The following is a 19,472-nucleotide window of genomic DNA, read 5'->3' as shown; positions in this document are numbered from 1 at the left end:
TTAGAATGTCCCTGAGACAAACATTCAACGTCACCATTGCAATCTTTTGACCAATCCAGAATAAGTACAGTCATGCAAAAGTTAGCAGTGAACAGCATAAAGCTCTGGGCCTACTTAGTTTATCACTAAATCAATTTGTGAAGATTTATTTGGCAAAGATTACAAGCTTTAGCACATAATGGCAATATTGGGTGTAACAGCTGAGTCAATATCTGTCAAATACAAATCATATTTTAGTTTGAAATAGACTGGTGTTAGTATATAGTGCAAATTCTGTGATGGTGTGATCTGTACGATGCAACATAAGTAAGTTTCAATATTTTTTGTACCTCTGGGGCAAATCTTATCTCCCACAGGATTATTACAGCATATACTCTCTTAAGACGGCTGATGGTATAATATGAGACAAGACAACTTAAAGTTATGTGTTGCTTTGTCGTGTTTAGATAGATAAGGATAAGGAATTTAGCCAGTAGGATAAAAATAAAACGAAAACAAGAACAACCACCTCCAGGTTAGATGGTATCTGATAATTTAGCCAAGTTCATTTGACGCTCATAAACTAGAGGTTTAATAATTAGCTTGGCTTTTTTAAACCCAATGATAATAAAGTTTCAGAGGAAATCCAATGAAGCCAATTAGAGTTTTACATAACTTACCAAGTAGACCAGGGATGAGCAACTATGGCCCCTTTGTGGCCTGTTGACTTCAACTCCCAGAATTCCAGAGTCAGGAATTCTGGGAGTTGAAGTCCACAGGTTGTCCAGGGGCCATAGTTGCCCACCCCTGAAATACACTGAAATTAGCAATCAGACTAAGAGAGCTGCTAAACCTACTAGAATACCTGAAATGTAGCCGATATTAAAACCTAAGGAATAAGAGCTGAAGTGTGACAGTCTGGGATGTCCTCAGGTGACGGCTTGATCATCCTAATACCTTGTTTTAACTCCTTTAAAACACATGATGCAAGGGAGGCTGTTTCAGAATATTCCTTGATTATATATACCTTTCATTTTCCCTGCATTGTTTAAATACTATTATTCTTGTAATGGATTTTCCTGGCTGGGTAATTTTTTCAGGTGCTCTTCTCTAGAGAAATTTTAAAAAATTATCTAGCCCCGGAATAGAGAAAATTAATCCTGTCTGGTTCTAGGGGTCTTGAGTTTCTACCACTGTTCTTATGTTTTCCAAGATAATTCTTTAGTACAATGGTTCTCAATTTTTTTTTTTACCACCGACTCCCTTTAAATATCTTTTGTGGCCACCGACCATGGACCACCAAGACTTAACTCAAGATCATAACATTTCCTCAAGCCTTCGCAGACCTCCTATGACGACATTGCGGCCCCCCAGGGGTCCACAGACTACAGGTTGAGGACCACTGCTTTAGTACATTAAGATGATTGCAGTTCTTGTTGCTCAGGTCAACAAACCTCTTACATATGAGCTTTGTTTTTTGCAGAATTCAACTGAAGGAGGACAGTCAAGATTATAGTTTTTAATCGCTTATCTTTAGATTGGACAATCTAATACAGTATTGACTTCATATTTTGCATCTCAGCTGACTTATAAAACACATGGACCTTTCAAAATTTCCCAAGCATATTAGTAAGTAATGCTAGTACTCTGTAACAGAGATTAGCCACTTTTTTAGGAGAAGAAAGAGAAGAGTACCATCATATAATATTTAATTCTTGTAAGATTTGTGGTCTTGCAAGAGTTTGGCTATGTTTAATTTTCTTACTCAGTTTGGAGTTTCTGTAGGTGCAGCCAACTAGCTGTGGCCAACTCACCATGGCCAACTCACCACCGGACAACTTGCTACAGCCAACTCACTGCTCGCTAACTCACTGCAGGACAATGTAACAATTCAATTTAATTATTTAAAATAATAAAAAAAATATTTTAATTTTTGTCATTCACACTTCATTCTATCCCTCATTTTGCATCCTTTCTTTAATGATTCTGTGCCACCATTTCTTTGATATTAATGTAACTTTTGTCATTCAGCAAGTTGGCTGTGATGAGTTGGCCATGGCGAATTGTCATAAACCCGAAGAACAGTCTCCTCCCTCCATCCCCAGGTCTTCCTAGTGTTTTTCCACAAGTGCAAGTGCTATCTTTTTTAATCAACAAGTGTCCGATCCATTGATGGTGACAGGAATTGACTGACAAAGAGTGCTCATCCAACCCGGCTTTCATGCCTAAGGCAGGACTAGAGCTCACTGTCAAGGTTTGCATAAGGGTCAATGACAAAACTCTAGGAAGACCCTGGGTGGGGTAGGGTAGGGGACTGTTCTTAATACTTTTTGAAGAACTGAAGATAGCATAGTGAGTAGAACTGCATTTATACCTGTGTGGTGGGATAACTTTTGGAGTGAGTTTTAGGAATTTATATTTTAAAAAGTGTATGCCTATCTTGTAATATTGCAATATATATTGTAGGGCAGTAAGTTAGGAGTTTTTGGAAGCTGGAAACAGCGGGGATACTGAAAACTTCACAAAGCAAACTCACTGATCCTTGTGTTGTGCAAGGCAATGTAGCATATTTTTTTAAAAAAAGTAATCAAAATTGTGTTCTTTCAATGAATACTTTAGGGGTACATGGAACTCCAGCACTGCTGTACCAAAATAGATATTTAAATAGTTAAAAGAAATATTTAATGGGAATATCTAAATAATATTTAGGAATCCAGAGTGAAAGCAGAGTGCAAATAAGATAAATAAGACCACAGATTGATTTCTCTCAACTGAAATTTGAAAAAAAGAAATTGTCCATTTTACAGCGTACTATAATTCCTCCCCTTTGTCTGCATATGTAGCTGTAAGATAGTAGGGGGGCTGTAAGATAGTATGGGGGGGGGGTGAGGAACCCGCGAATAAATAATATCTTTTAATTAGTGAAATTTAAGTCAGATACATATCTGGTAATGAGCTTCATAAAAAGAAGGCCTTATTGGATCAAAGTCAGTTTAAGATAAGGGCATCTCAAGGTCACCAAGGGAGCTGCCCAGCAGGGCCATTTGCATAAAAAATTACTGTTAGAAATAGGCCAGCAAGGCAGCCCTGGCATTTTGATCTCTTGGCCTTTGTCATGGAGATTCCTTGCAGAGAAGGGAGGAAGGCCAGTGTCCCAGATAATGATTAACTGTTTTAATGGCATTCATTCATTCATTCACTCATTCTGCACTAACTACTCATGCAGAAAAAAGGGTTATGTAAAATGACATTAGAAGAAAATCATTTGTAATCGTTGCATCGGGGCTGCACTTTGAGGAGACATTAGGAGTAAATCCGTGGCGTGGTTGGCTTATGCTTTATCTTCTGATATTTACTGAGTTTACTGGTGCATGAAAAGCTTTCAGGAAGAATAGCAGATGGGATGGACCTTTTATAGGTAATGCTATCTACTGGGTTATTACTTCTATATATTGATAGTGAAGTAATCTTCAAAATATCACTCTACAAAATATAGATTATTTAAATGTTTTTAACAAAAAAAAAAAAATCCCATAGCAGAGCTGCTGCTATCATTTTCTACCTATTGGATCGGAAACCTTAAATGCTTTTTAAAACCTGAAATAATTAGAATATAGTGAGCTTGACAACATATTATGAGGTTCTTTTTCCTCTTTAGACTTTTGGACAGCTGTAGGGGGGTAATGCATAGTTAAACTGAATGGCAAGTACTCAATTTGTCTCCTTAAATCTGACCTTTTCAATTACATAAACAAAAGGAAGTGTCCGACAGACATTTTTTGAGGTCATAAAAAAACATCCTTCTTGCAGCCTCAAAACTCCTTGAGGAATTTTGTGAGATTTGAAATGGAAAAAAGCTACTTTTCATAATGTTCTCATAAAATCTTTTTGTTCTCATGTATATTCTGCACTACTGGGTGCCAAACTAATATTTGGTGGAAGTGATTTTCACCAGTCATTGTTATCAGTTAATTATAATAAGCAACTCTGAAAGTCTATTCAGATAGTTCAAATATGGTGATTATTACATTCAGAAACAGAAAGATTCCACACATCTTAACATTAATTGTTAAGAAATGGATATTAAACAATAGGTTTTTAATTGTATGATTGAAATTATTTTTAGGATGTATTCATACTTGGATATAGTCCTTAGTTAACATTTAAAAAATTCAAGATAAAAGTGGTATTAATCTGTCTACCTATAGTTTTCACATTTTTCTATCCATTCATTTCAAGGATTGTGTAAGAGCACCAGGATAAGCCAGCAATTCTGTTCCTCCTTGAGATATATAAAATACTGTAGTGATTTAATTTTGTCTACTTGTTTTAAGCAATGTTAGCTAAACTCAGATTTTCTTTCTTCAGTTTCTATTGTGCAGTGAAAATGTGTTTTAATGAAGATGTTTTTAAAAAGACTTTTTATGCTACAAAATTCAACCTATCTGTAGGTAGTGCTCTTCTTCTTGACCGTCAGGTTTCCCAAATTGCTAGAAGTGGTCTTCCTTGCCACATCTGAAGGAGATAAAGGCAAGAATTCATCTGTGCCTTAAATCTAAATTTAGATACTTGGAGCAGGAATTCTCAAACTTTGCAGAGTCTTGACCCCTTTGTTGGAAGAAACATCCTTCTGGGTTCAGTTCCAAGTGGGGAAAAAGACCCTGGAAACATGGAGGCTGTTTGAAAAGATGGCTTAATGGTGGACAGGACCACATGACTTGGAGCTCCAAAGTGAAAAGGACAATCACATGCTTCAAGATGTTGGGTGAAGGGAAAGAAGGGCAAGATGCTAAGAGACCCTTAATTATATATCCTCTGTTGGGCCCCACCTTAGTGTTTCCTGTTCCTGTGTAAGAAATTATCCCATTGGCTGTCAGACTCTCAGGGGTGGGGGAGTCTTAGCTAACTTTGTAGACTTTGTCTGGACCACATGGCTTCAACTGAGTGCTGGCTGATGCAATCTTCCCAGGCCAGATGGTGAGATGGGTAGAGGCCTTTGTTATGTAGAATATTCTGGCCCAGGCCTTAAAAAAAATCAACCATTTACAACCATTTGTCAATGAGTTTTCAATTTTGTGTAATTGCTGAAATCTGGATATTGTTTTTGAGACAGTCAGAAATTCTCATTCCGCATATATTTTGAATTGATATTTGCTCTCTATTGAAGAAATTTTAGAAAATCCTGACCAATGGAAACTTTTCTCCCCACAAAATGAAAACAAACATTGACAGCAGTTGTGCCTTAGATGTCCATGCAATGCGGCTTGATCACCAGGAGCTGGAGCCTTGTAATATCATACTTTGGGCTTATGGCAATTTATAAAATCAGAAACTAAGAGGAATACATTTTTACACTCAAATGTTATACTATGGTTCTGTATGGTTTTTAGATTGTTTTTATCCAATCTTTGTTATTCTTATAAATAACCAAGGCAGTAAAATATCTGATATTCCTTCCTCATCCTGTTTTCCCCACAACCACAGCCCTGTGAAGTAAGCTGGGCTAAGAGAAAGTGACTGGCTAAAGTCACCCCTTTCATGTCTAAGGGGATAATAGAACATACAATCTCCTGGTTTCTAGCATGGTGCCTTAACCACTAGACCAAACTAGCTCTCTATTTTTCTCATATTTTGCTATATTTCTATGTGTGTATGTATGCGTGCATGTATATATGTGGATATGTCTGTCTGTCTGTGTGTCTGTATGCATGTCTGTATGTATATAGACATATAGAGAGATACAGATATAAGACCTGTGGTGTCTCAGTGGTTAGAATGAAGTATTGTAGCTAATTCTGCCAAAGCCAGCTGTTCGATTCTCACCAGTTCAAAGTTGGCTCAGCCTTCCACCCTTCTGAAGTCAGTAAATGAGGACCCAGATTGTTGGGGGCAATATAGTGACATTGTAAACCACTTAGAGAGGGCTGTAAAGCACTGTGAAGTAATATATAATAAGTCTAAGTGCTATTGCTAGATACAGTATATATAGGTCTATGTATGTATATTAAAACAACATTTCAGCTTCTGTCACTAAGTTAATTTGTACTCCTATGATGGTCATATTGGATATCATGTTTGTGTTTATATGCTATCTATCTTTAGATCCATACATATATTTTATCCCACATTCCTCCCAGAAATTCTGCTTTCACTTTTAAGTTAATGTATAATATAACTTCAATGTATTTTTCCCCAGTGTAATTCCACTGCTATTGATTGGATGGTGAAACTGTATTGTTTTAATTTAGTTCATTTTAATTGGATTTTACTAAGTTTCATTGCTGCCAATTTTTTTGTTTCAGACTAGACCAGGACCACTCAAGACAACTGACTCTTATTCTGTGCAACCTTCTTCAGCATACTGTTACAACTGTGGAAAGAAAGGCCACTATGGATTTGTAAGTCTCTTAATGTTCTGAATAAACAATACATATTTGCTGGGTTACTTTGCTTTCTGATAAGATCCATATTTGTTCTTCAATTTCTATATAACAAATTGCATACCACATACTTATTAAAAAATTCTGCAAATGATCTAAGAAAAAACTAGATGTATGTATTCCCAATCATCCTTCATGTAATTTAAGCCCAAAACATATAAAGTTGGATATAGTGTTGAAGTAGACAGTTGTAGAATAGAATAGAATAGAATAGAATAGAATAGAATAGAATAGAATAGAATAGAATAGAATAGAATAGAATAGAATAGAATTCTTTATTGGCCAAGTGTGATTGGATACACAAGAAATTTATCTTTGGTGCATATGCTCTCAGTGTACATAAGGGAAAAAATACATTCATCAAGAATCATAAGATACATTTCATGATAGTCATAGGTTCTAATAAGCAACCAAATCATACTAGGAAACAAATAAAACAATACAAATTGTAAAGATACAAGCAACAGGTTATAGTCATAAGTGGGAAGAGATAGGTACTAGGAAGTGTTATTATAATCTAGTAGTAGAGGAATAATAGTAATACAGTCTTAGTTAATAAGTTGACAGTGTTGTGGGAATTAGTCGTTTAGCAGAATGATGACATAAAAAAACATATAAAGTTGGATGTAGTGTTGAAGTAGACAGTTTTAAATAACTGTTATAAGAAAATAGCTGAATCAATAATATCGGGATTCACATCAGTGTTTTTAAAATGTCCATGCAGTTTAAATCCAAAACATAAAAAATTGCACTTTATACCGCACAAAGATGTTGGCTAGAACTGCTATAAATAAATAACTTTATCATAACAAATATTGAAAGGCCATTAAATATTGGAGAATACCGGTTTTTCTCATCTACAGTATATTTCAACAGCAATAGATGTACATTTCATTGATTAAGAACTACAAAATCATTTTCAGTGCCTACTGACCACATACAGAGATCTTTTCTGAAAATACTTAACACATGGGGTTTGTTTGAGTGCACAAATGCACCTACAGTATACATACACACTATACTAGAGTCAGTTTGGTCTAGTGATGAAGGTACCAGACTAGAAATTGGGAGACTGAATTCTAGTCCCATCTTAGCCATGAAAGCTGGCTGGGTGATCTTGGGCCAGACAGTCTCTCTCAGTCCAACCCACCTCACAGGGTGGCTGTTGTGGGAGAAAAGGAGGAGAAAGTTATGTTAGATATAGCAGTAGCACTTATATACCTCCACATAGTTCTTTACAGCACTTTCTGGGAGATTTACAACGTCAACATATTGCCCCCAACAATCTGTGTTTGGAGAAAGTCAGGAAGACTGTTTTAATGGCATAGAACTGGAGGTCTTCAATGGATTATCAGAATGTTAAATAGAGCTTTTGAACACAGCGGTGGTTGGGAATATCAACAAAATTTTATCGGGGAAGTAAAAATAAAATAGCAAATGGGAGACATTTATTAGGATAAATATCCTGTACGTTATAAAACACAGCCCATTGATTGCTTTAAAAATAGCATAGTCTCCTAACATAGTTTAAAAATGGGTGTGTTGTTTAAAATTTCCTGGAATTTATTTGGATTTATATTTAAAAATACTACATATGATCTGTACAGAATTCCTTGTTCTATAATTCTTTCTAGAAATAGTTGGAATTATTTTGACCTAATGGAACATGTTAACATTTCATTGACTTCATTGAGATTTTACAAGAACTTGTCATTTCTCAAAGATATCAAATCACAATTTTAACTTTCACCAACCTGTTATAAAAGAGAATTAAGAATCCGTAGGCATGTCAAAATGGTACTAACCAATACATTTGTTTGTTAATAAATGCAGTGAAGGGTTTGATTAAGAAAAGGTCAATAGTTAAGAGTGGTTGTTTAGTGACCGGATAGTATTCATTATAATGAACTGGAATTATCCTTAAGAACAGTTGTATATTAATTAAATCATTTGGATTCAATGGTCGGTAGATATCTGCCTTATACTGTGTTCTGAAGCAAGAACAGGTCTCCAAACAGATGTACAAGTCTCTAAACAGATCACAGTTTTCAGCAGCTTCATAGCAGGAACAGATCTTGCATTTTTCAATTCTTCTTTGAATATCAGGAATGAGAAACTATGAAGACATTGCAGCTTGCGTTATAGACATTGTCACAATCCTCAGGAATTAATACGTCTGTCTGTCCATCTATCCATCCATTCATTCATTCATTCATTCATCCATCCATCCATCCATTTTCATTCAGTCATTCAGTCATATTCTTTATTGCAGTCAATGGCCAGTCTGTAAAACATAATGAATATGTTAGTTTAGGAATCTGCAACTATTAGCATCAGTAGAAGCAAAGAACAAGCTATTAACCTATATTGTTTTGGGAAAGTGGGAGCTGAAAAGCAACCTACAGGATTGGCAATCGAGTGAATGATGCTGAGAATCTTTTTCCTCTAAAATGTGTTCATACAAGAATCTAAACCAGAGGACTCATCCCAATGTTAGTTAAATCTTACTAGTCACATTTGGGCCCACATCTGCACATTGCAGGACCCCAAAAGAACAAAATGAAGCAGAGAGTTTGTCCACTGCCTAGCATTCACATTCCAAACTGTCAGTCAGATACAACTTTTCTCAGGTGTGTTGATAAGAGCCTGAGATTTCTATCCTGTGTGTTTTACCTGTGGTGCTAAGGAACATCTCCAGAGTATTTAAAAATACAAAGCATGTGGCAGTAGTGGCAGTTGATTTAGAAGAGACAGGTCTGGGAAGTGCATGTCATACACTATTCAGATTATTATTCAATGGATCCATGTTAAAACAAGTAGGAGTGGCTATTTTTAGAGGACTCTACTTTTTTTTTATCCACTGGGGTTTTACTGTCAAGCTACTAAGGGAAAGGCCATTTTCTTGGAATATCTGTCTTTATAGCATCTCCAGAAACTTTGGAGTGTACACTCCACAGCAATCAAAGTTTATTTATCCTCATTTAATAGCTATGCATGAAATCACTAGAAAGCAGTGTTGGAAGTAAATGGAAAATCACTGAGAGATCTTTATTTCTTCCCTGAAACTATTCTTTATCATGATGATTCACATGCCTGGGTCTAAGCAGAGCTCACTCAGAATCTTCTTGACCTTATAAAAATGTCTCGCCGAAAATTTTGGGCCTGTGTTCTTTTGCGATCAGGACATAACTGCATACCCCTTTTTCAGATAGTAACTCAGAAGTCATTCCCTTTGTTCTTCGTTTGCTTTTCACTTTCACTGAGATCAGTATATGTTTTTAGCATTTGGGGAGTCCATCCCAGATGTTGTGGATTTTTTGAAAATCGATGGTTGCAGCCATCAGATTTTGTTATAAGATCAGCAACCAAAAGTGTCCTCTTCTGATCTGGGGTCACTTTGCAAGAGCAAGGATTCCATCTGCATCTTTTCATCATTAGATTCCCCTGTCATAAGGATGTAGGACAACTTCCTATCTGTATCTAGCATTCCCACCTGGATTTTCATTCTCAAAAGGATGTAGCTTTTAGAGCTGCAGTCCTTTGTATTGTACCTTATGAGCACTAAGCCCCTCTAGATAATAGACCAGCTATTCACCCATGAGTGTATGATCACAGAGACCACAGTGAAGAACTGATTACTTATCTGTAACTGAAGTGTTTTTTTTTAGTAGTTATCTATGAGTTCACTCATCCCTCCCTCCTACCTTCTTTTGTTCTGGGTGACCTCAATATTTCTCTTAGAATTCACTATATTGGTTTCAGGCATAGAGGGGATTTAGGGAAAGCTGCACCTAGTCATGTGTGGTATGCAGAGAGTTGCACTTCAGGCAAGAAATTCCATATACTTTAGAAGTTTCAGAACAAAGTTTTATTCAAGATACATTGCGTACAAATTGGCAGGTGATCTTTTCACTTACATTAAATAACCAGTTGTTTCAAATCAAAGTTATTAATTGGGAAAAGTTATTTGTTGGTTTAGAATGAGATGTCATCAGCATGTGTATGATAGATGACTGCTCCCCCTCTCTTGGTCTCTCTCTCTCTCTCTCTCTCCCCGTCTCTCTGTCTCTCTCTCTCTCTGCAAGAAAGAGAGAGACAAGCTGACTGAAAATGCTACAGAAATCTTGAAATACCGTCAGGTATGGAAGCTATAAGGATATAAAAAGAGAAACACAAAATCCAATAGAGCAGTGGTTTTCAACCTTCCTAATGCCGCGACCCTTTAATACAGTTCCTCATGTTGTGGTGACCCCCAACCATAAAATTATGGCTCAGTTCCTAAGATTGTCGAAAATATGTGTTTTCCGATGATCTTAGGTGACCCCTGTGAAAGGGTCGTTCGACCCCCAAAGGGGTCGCAACCCACAGGTTGAGAACCACTGCAATAGAGAAAAATATAAGGAGCTCAGGGTTGAATTGTGATGCTCTCTGAGCTTGGTGTTCTCTGAGCATGGCTGTTTGCTTGTAAGGTACGGTAACATCATCAGTGCTACTGAGTGTGAAGTTTGTTCCCTGTTTATATACAATAGCTTGTTTTGCCAGAATTGGCTGGGTTGTGGTTTTCTCCTTGATTGTTCCTTCATTTTAGGGTATTGTTTTCTGATTGATTGCCTGATATGAGTAGAAATAACATTAGATTATATCTACTAAAGTGGAATTGAAGTTTATTAATACCGTATAATTGAATAAGCCAGTCTGACTATTGATAGAATTGTGATTCCCCAAATAGAACTGTGCCATGATTTGAGACTTTCCTGAACTCCGGGTTCTTTGAAACATTAGTAGGATCCTTCACCCTATTCTGACTGATATGTCAATTTCCTCCCTATCTGGACTAGCCTACCTGTTGGCAACAATAATTTATGCCCTGCAGTAACTTTGTGTGTTGGGCTACTTTTGAAGATGACTCAGAATTTGTAACTGATCCAGAATGTAATGGTCATTTACCAGACTATTGCAGGACATCTATACAGTACTTAGATTACTAAGCATTATGATAGGTTATCAGTAGGTTTCTGGGCCCAATTCAGTCTAGTTATTCTTTAGGAAGCCTTATTGAGCCACTAGCATAGATTTTGTGACCATGATACCCCCAAAAAAGTTTCTGCCCATCTAGTACAGTCAACCAAAAAAGGCCTATTATCATCTCCATTCCACCCCCCCACCCCCACCCCAGAGTTCGTGGGCCAGGACAAAACAACAGGCCTTTTCAGAAATAGCTTCCAAATACTGGAGTGTTTTGTAGCGGACCCTAACTTTTCATTCATTTAGAAAGACCCTCTTATTCTTACAAGGCCAATAATATGATTATCGTCCAATTATTTGTTGGATTAAAAGAATATTTCATAACATTTTAGTTTTGGTTTCTTGCACTGCCCAGAATCCTTGTGATTACAGTGATGTGCAAATATTGTTAAATAAATAAATAATGCTCCAATGTGATTAAACCATTATTTCCTACAAAAGCAAAGGTTTTTGTTCATTGTGACTTTTCTATCTGCTGCTCTAAAATTGTGATCTTTAGATGAAAGATAATGCTACCAGAGTACAGTGAGTTGAACTGCATATAAAATTAATAAAATAAAAAATAAATAAAGTAAGTAAGTAATAAAGTAAGTAAGTAAGTAAGTAAGATGCCTGGATTTCTTAATTAAAGTGAGTTCTTACTTTCATCCTGGATATTTGAATTCTGGAGCTTAGAAGACTCCAGAATTAGAGGTGGAATATCTTACCAAATTTGAGACAGCAGCAACAGCTGTAGATAGAATAAGATGTGGTTTGGAGAGATTTCTTTTGGTCTGTTCAAGTTGAAATTAACATAAGATCATAGAAAGAAGTACCTCTCTCCTTTCAACTTGTTCCAGGTTTGAACATTTTTCTCATAGGCAAGAAAGATAGTTTAGGAATTTTGTTGCTATACAGTACCAAAAGACAGTCTTGAACTTACTGTTAAGGGTCCTAAAGGAAGCACAATATCTCTACTGATGATGCTATAGGGGAAGTAAGGGAGAACTTTTGGCTATTCATTATAGACCCAAGTGAAATGCAGCTCAGATTTGACATATGGCTGATTTTGTTTTGAAGCTTTCCAATGAATCAATACAGGTAATTCTCAACTTAAGATCATAATTGGAACCAGAATTTCCATTGCTAGGCAAGGCAGTTGTCAAGTGACTCACACTCAGTATTGTGATCTTTTGTGCCATTGTGATTAAGTGAATCACTGCTGTTAAATGAATCACAGAGTCATTAAATCCAGCTGCCGCATCACCTTTACTTGTAAGTAGCATCTGGGAAGGTTGCAAGTGGCGATGCTGCAACTGTTGTAAACATGCCAGTTGCTAAGCAACCAAATTTTGAACACAGGTCTGTAGGGATGCCGCGGTATATGTAAGTGTGAGGATTGGACATAAGTAACTGTTTTCAGTGCCATTTTAACTTTGGTTATTCGCTAAAGGGATAGTTGTAACTTCAGGACTATGTGAATTTATAAGGCAAAATGAAACTAGTTTAATCTGTAACTATGTTCATCAGCTTGCACCTTAAATTTGTAGTGATATTTTGTGCACTGTAAATTTGCAACAGCAATAGCACTTAGACTTATATACCACTTTACAGTGCTTTACAGCCCTCTCTAAGCAGTTTTATAGAGTCAGCCTATTTCCCCCAACCATCTGGGTCCTCATTTTACCAACCTCGGAAGGATGGAAAGTTGAGTCAACCTTGAACCTGGTGAGATTTGAACTGCCAAAATGCAGGCAGCCGATAGTTAGCAGAAGTGGCCTGCCATATAGCACACTAACCACTGCACCACCGAGGCTCTATGATGTTCTATGTTATCTTGCCCCACTTTTGGGGGGATAAACCAGCAGGTTCAGTATGCATTATTAGAGAAAACAGATTGCTTTACTACCAATTGAAAAGCTAATTTCTTTCTTTTGTATTTGCATTAACCAGAGTATGACAATAATATTAAAATATGATTTGCAGGAATGCTCAGAGAAGCGAATGTTTGGAGGGACATTTCCTACTTTCCCCTTTATCTATTACTATGACAATGAATATGACAACAAGAGGAGTCTTCAGAGAGCAAAGAAAAAAGTGCAAGGTATGATATACACTGCTCAAAAAAATAAAGGGAACACAAAAATAAGACATCCTAGATCTGAATGAATGAAATATTCTTATTAAAATACTTTGTTCCTTACATAGTTGAGTGAGCTGACAACAAAATCACACAGAAATTATCAATGGAAATCAAATTTAGCAACCCATGGAGGTCTGGATTTGGAGTTACACTCAAAATTAAAGTGGGAAAAAACACTACAGGCTGATCCAACTTTGATGTAATGTCCTTAAAAGAAGTCAAAATGAGGCTCAGTAGTGTGTGTGGCCTCCACGTGCCTGTATGACCTCCTTACAACGCCTGGGCATGCTCCTGAGGAGGTGGCAGATGGTCTCCTGAGGGATCTCCTCCCACACCTGGACTAAAGCATCCCCCAACTCCTGGACTGTCTGTGGTGCAACGTGAGGTTGGTGGATGGAGCGAGATGTGATGTCCCAGATGTGCTCAATTGGATTCAGGTCTGGCGAACGGGTGGGCCAGTCCATAGCATCAATGCCTTCGTCTTGCAGGAACCGCTGACACACTCTAGCCACATGAGATCTTGCATTGTCGTGCATTAGGAGGAACCCAGGGCCAACCACACCAACATATGGTCTCACAAGGGGTCTGAGGATCTCATCTCAGTACCTAATGGCAGTCAGGCGACCTCTGGCAAGCACATGGAGGGCTGTTCAGCCCCCTAAAGAAATGCCCCCCCACACCATTACTGACCCACTGCCAAACCGGTCATGCTGGAGGATGTGGCAGGCAGCAGACCGTTCTCCTCAGCATCTCCAGGCCCTATCACGTCTGTCACATGTGCTCAGTGTGCACCTGCTTTCATCTGTGAAGAGCACAGGGCGCCAGTGGCGATTTTGCCAATCTTGGTGTTCTCTGGCAAATGCCAAATGTCCTGCACGGTGTTGGGCTGTAAGCCCAACACCCACCTGTGGACGTCGGGCCCTCATACCACCTTCATAGAGTCTGCTTCTGACCGTTTGAGCAGCCACATGCACATTTGTGGCCTGCTGGAGGTCATTTTGCAGGGCTCTGGCAGTGCTCCTCCTGTCCCTCCTTGCACAAAATCGGAGGTAGCGGTCCTGATGCTGGGTTGTTGCCCTCCTACGGCCTCCTCCACGTCTCCTGATGTACTGGCCTGTCTCCTGGTAGCACCTCCATGCTCTGGACACTACACTGACAGACACAGCAAACCTTCTTACCACAGCTCGCATTGATGTGCCATCCTGGATGAGCTGCACTACCTGAGCCACTTGTGTGGGTTGTAGACTCCGTCTCATGCTACCACTAGAGTGAAAGCACTGCCAGCATTCAAAAGTGACCAAACCATCAGCCGGAAAGCATAGGAACTGAGAAGTGGTCTGTGGTTACCACCTGCAGAACCACTCCTTTATTGGGGATGTCTTGCTAACTGCCTATGCTTTCCACCTGTTGTCTATTCCATTTGCACAACAGCATGTGAAATTGATTGTCAATCGGTGTTGCTACCTAAGTGGACAGTTTGCTTTCACAGAAGTGTGATTGACTTGGAGTTACATTGTGTTGTTTAAGTGTTCCCTTTATTTTTTTGAGCAGTGTACATATAGATTTAGTGATTTTGCTTTTATTTTAAAAAATTTCAGGTTACTATCATGTTTACTGCCTCTTTTAACTTAATCTAGGATGGGTAACCTTTCCCAGAAGGCTTCATGTGGTCCCCAGTACTACTATCTGCAGCCCCCCCTAATAACCCGCAATCATGCCAAAATTTAGTGACCTTTAGCCAAAATTTAGTCAAGGTCTAATGGCACAATTTAAAAAAAAGCTGGTATGAGAATATGTTGCCTCTGATTAATTTCTGTCCTTATTTCTACCTTTGGAATCCACCATAGGCCCTTTAAAAATGTAAACAAATAAACAAACATCAACCTGATTTTTGCTACAAGCGCTCAGCACTTCCAGAATATCAGAAGACCAAACTGGAAACTCTAGTTCTTTATAGTTTGTGTAATCTCTTCTCTAAAAAGAACAATACTTCATGTGTGTAATATCTGATCTCTATGTTCTAGATGGCTAACAATCTCATAAAATAAAAACTTGAACATTAAGGTTCAAGAGGAATTCCCCCAACCCCCTCCCAAATGTACCAAAACATAGATTGACATTAGAATTAGAGCTGACCAAATCACGGTAGGATTTCCAAAATATAATGATAGCTATCAGAAAATCACCCTTCCAGTGGCAATCTTGTAAGAATAGATCATATGGCTGAGTTGATTTGATCATGGTTGGGTTGAGTGGACAGGCAGATGAATACAAGTGAAGACAGTCCCTTAGAGTAGAGCTATTTAGGACCTTAATGACAGCATCCAGCATCTTGAATTGCATCTGGAAGCAAACTCGCAACCAGCTCAGCTCTTGAAGAAGCAGGGTCACCTAGGTGTATCAGGTTATATGTATCTTCATCAGCTATTGATTCCAAAATTTCTTCAAGAGCAGATCCAAGGTGAATGAATTACCACAATGGAAAGAGGAGATAACTAGCATACAAGCGACTGCCCAATCCAAGAATGTCCACAAATGGTGGGTTGGAGATAAAAATAATGCAAAGGCTTTCCAGTCACAAAACCTCCAGATTGTGAACTACCTTTGAATGGGAGAAGACAACTTGGTTCATTACTCTCTGTCTCAGAGAGTGTCAATCTGAATCTGTTCTTCTAGGGACTGAGTGAGAGGTTCTCACATTGCATGTATGACTCAAGGCCCAAATATATGACTATCAGCTTTTGAATGCTGGGGTATCATCAGCAAGGACAGCTTTATTTATTAAAGCTTTGGTTCAATATATCTATACAATTGTTATACAGAGTATTGTTATACTGGGAACTGTTGCTTTCTGTGGTGATTGTGCCCATCAAGGACAAAGATGCTAAGAGAGATGAATGTATATTCTATATGCTCTCCCCTTTCCAAAATGAAGCCTAACTTTCCTCGTCATAGAGGCCCTTCAGATGTGGTTTATCTTTCCCCAATAGGAAATGAGATACTTTAAAAAGAGCTGCTAGGTAGCATTTGGCAAATGCAATCAAGACAGCAAAATATCTCCTTTCTACTATTTGATTCACAACTATGTAGATTCAAATACCATCTGGTCAGTTACATCATCCAATCAGACTTGTGATGGGTCTTCTTCCAGCAGTATTTACTGGTATGTCCTGCTTCATCTCCTTGAACTCCTCAATAAGTCAAGAATTTGCAGTGAATCTGCAAAAAGGAAATTTTTAGCTTATTTGTAGTAATAGCAGTACCACTTTATAATGCTCTCCAAGCGGTTTACAGAGTCAGCATATTGCCCCCAACAATTTGGGCCCTCATTTTACCCACCTCAGAAGGATGAAAGACTGAGTCAACCTTGAGCCTGGTGAGATTCGATCTGCCAAATTGCAGGCAGCCGGCTGTCAGCAGAGGTAGCCTGCAGTACTGCACTCTAACCACTGCGCCACCGAGGCTCTTGTAGGTTAGTCTCCTCTCAGGATTGTCTCACATGACTTTCCAAAATAAAGTTAAATTTGTTCAACTTTTTGCTTAAAATAGGCGTTTGTATTTTATCAAGAATCACTTGATTTCAAAGATATTCTAATTTCTAATTACTTTATTGGAAGATTTATCCAATTTTGGTATCGGATATTTGATTTGAGGTTTCACACACTGAGATTAAACATATAGATTTAGCAAAATGGCTCCCATCTTGGTGTCCACTAGATGTTACGAACTGGTATTCCCATGGGTATTACATCCATTTTAGCTGGCTTGATCCATTATCACTGTGCTTCTCGGTGTGTTTTTTAGAAATTACCTCTAAAATTGATAGATATGCAAGAGTTTATTTTATTATCTTTATTTTATTGCAAACAGGATATATATCGATTTTTCTAATTAGGGAGTAACAAGTATAATGTTCAGTATTTAAGAGAAGTATCATCAAGTGTTTTTATTTTGCAGAACTTCAGGAAGCTGGCCTTCTAACAAAGTTTCCAAAAAGACCACATACAGATTATGATCGGGAAGAGCACAAACATAAGAAAAAGAGGGAAGTTTGGAAGGAACATGGCAAGAGAGGAAATCATAAGAACCTAAGGAAAAAGTCTCAGGCAGATCTAGTCAAAGAAAGGAAGCGTAAGAAGGAAGTTCAGAACAACTATATGATAGAAGAATGCTTTCCTAGAGGTGGCCACGTGAATGCACATAAGAGGTGCAGAAGGAAAACTCCTCATCATCAAAGTGTTGGCTTTTTGGCAGATGGCAAAACTGAAAATCACCGAGTTTCTATGCAGTCAGCAAAAAGGCAGAAGAGAAAGAAAAAGAAGAGGAGCCACACAAACAATACCAGGGATGAAAGTTTATTTCTTATCAAACAGAAGAAAAAGAAAACGACACCGAAAGCCAGCTTTATCTGAGGTGGAACTTTATTCCTTCTGTCACAGCACAGAGTGTGTCTCGGTAACCATTCCACAAGGAGAGCATCTTGGTTTGTAATGTTATTTATGCATTAGAGGTACATTATTTGATAAATGTTTTTATAATTCCTGCATTAGATGGACTATAGAGGAAAGGGGTAGGGAGTGACAAGATGAAAGCAATTTTTTTAAAAAAGGTTCCTCAGTTGTATACACTCTTTGTAAATCTGTGTCTCAAAATACTTCTGCTTAATGCATACAGTTTATTTGCACGCACATTTTGAAGGAAAAGTAGACAAATTGACAGGTGCCCCAGGTATGGATACAAGAACAGATGGAGGTAACCATTTCACCTGCTTAAAAGAAGAGACAAAAAGAGGAAGTTTAATAAGTGATTTGCATTTACAGGCCTTAGGAAGGCGTAGCGGTATCATGTTTCCTCTGCTGATTTGTTTTGAAAAATGTGTGGAATGGATTTAAGAAACAGGGAAGGATGTTGTAGGAGAAATATTATTTGCTTCCTAATTTTATTTTCTCAGCAGAGTGTTTCAGGATGTGGCCATCTTATGCCACATTCTTAGATAGGATTATCCTCAAATTTGCCAAGGACTTAGCACTGTAATTTGATTTGACAGGCCAGGTCAGTCTTTGTTCAAGTGAGAAAGTGTAAGCTGCATTGAAGTCCAATTTTTAAAGTAGATAATGACGTACAGCTTTTTCATGTTTCTGAGAAATAAATGATTTTATAACTCATTTTGTTACAATGTGGTATTTTTGTACTTTGAATTGCAGTTCAAAATTTATGTCTGAAAAACATTGCAATACCTAAAGGGAAAGTAACCATTTTGAAGCTCACTTTTTTTTCTTTTTCAAAATCAAGTGTTCCTTCTTCTTTCTTTAATACTGTCAATTTCATGTGATCTCCAGTGAGACTTCAGCTTCCAAAACGTGCTGCTTTTTTCACTCTTGTTAATTTCTATGTAAAAGATGCATTTTACATAAGGGTTGATTATTAAACATTAAAATGTTGTTTTTATACTGAGTCTGGTTTTTTTTTTTAGCAAGTTAAAATAACAAGTAATCAAGATATGATAATAATAAAACATATACCATCTTTGTCAGGCACAAGAAACCAGGGTCCAAGATTGTTCAAATATCTACAAATTTAATCCATGCGAGCTCACTACAAGAATCTGAACTACTGCACATGAAGGCAAATTGGCAGTAGATGAGAATGGGGCTGGACTTAGATCTCTCGTGGGCTTGAAGAGACTCGAAACCAATTACAAGCTTGATCCCAGTCTTGGACTCAACTTGATCATCTCCTACATCCTTAGTACTATTGCCTGGAACATCTAATGAGTAACCTATCCATGCTATAGTCTAGAGTTAATAGGACTTGGTATGTAAACAAAGTTGTGGTTATAAGTACACCATAGGAAATTTACAAAAGAAAGACGCTCCTGCAGGAATATTAATATAAATGTTCTCTTT

At 37.7% G+C, this 19,472-nt stretch overlaps 1 protein-coding gene across 1 annotated transcript in view; it reads left to right on the top strand.

Annotated features, from left to right (window-relative positions):
* ZCCHC7 (zinc finger CCHC-type containing 7) overlaps nt 1–19,014 on the top strand; it is a 132,446-nt gene extending 113,432 nt beyond the window's left edge. The window contains exons 7-9 of the mRNA XM_026712626.2: nt 6,282–6,377; nt 13,410–13,527; nt 17,524–19,014. Coding sequence (XP_026568411.1) covers nt 6,282–6,377; nt 13,410–13,527; nt 17,524–17,978 — 669 coding nt within the window. The 3' untranslated portion in view covers nt 17,979–19,014. The remainder of the gene's footprint in view (nt 1–6,281; nt 6,378–13,409; nt 13,528–17,523) is intronic.
* The last annotated feature ends 458 nt before the right edge of the window (nt 19,015–19,472 follow it).

Source organism: Pseudonaja textilis, chromosome 2 (genome assembly GCF_049901715.1).
Source record: "Pseudonaja textilis isolate UNSWEBS1 chromosome 2, rPseTex1.2, whole genome shotgun sequence".
NCBI classification, from domain to species: Eukaryota; Metazoa; Chordata; class Lepidosauria; order Squamata; family Elapidae; genus Pseudonaja; species Pseudonaja textilis.
Note: the sequence above shows the minus strand (reverse complement) of the source record. Positions and strands in the feature narration are given on the sequence as shown.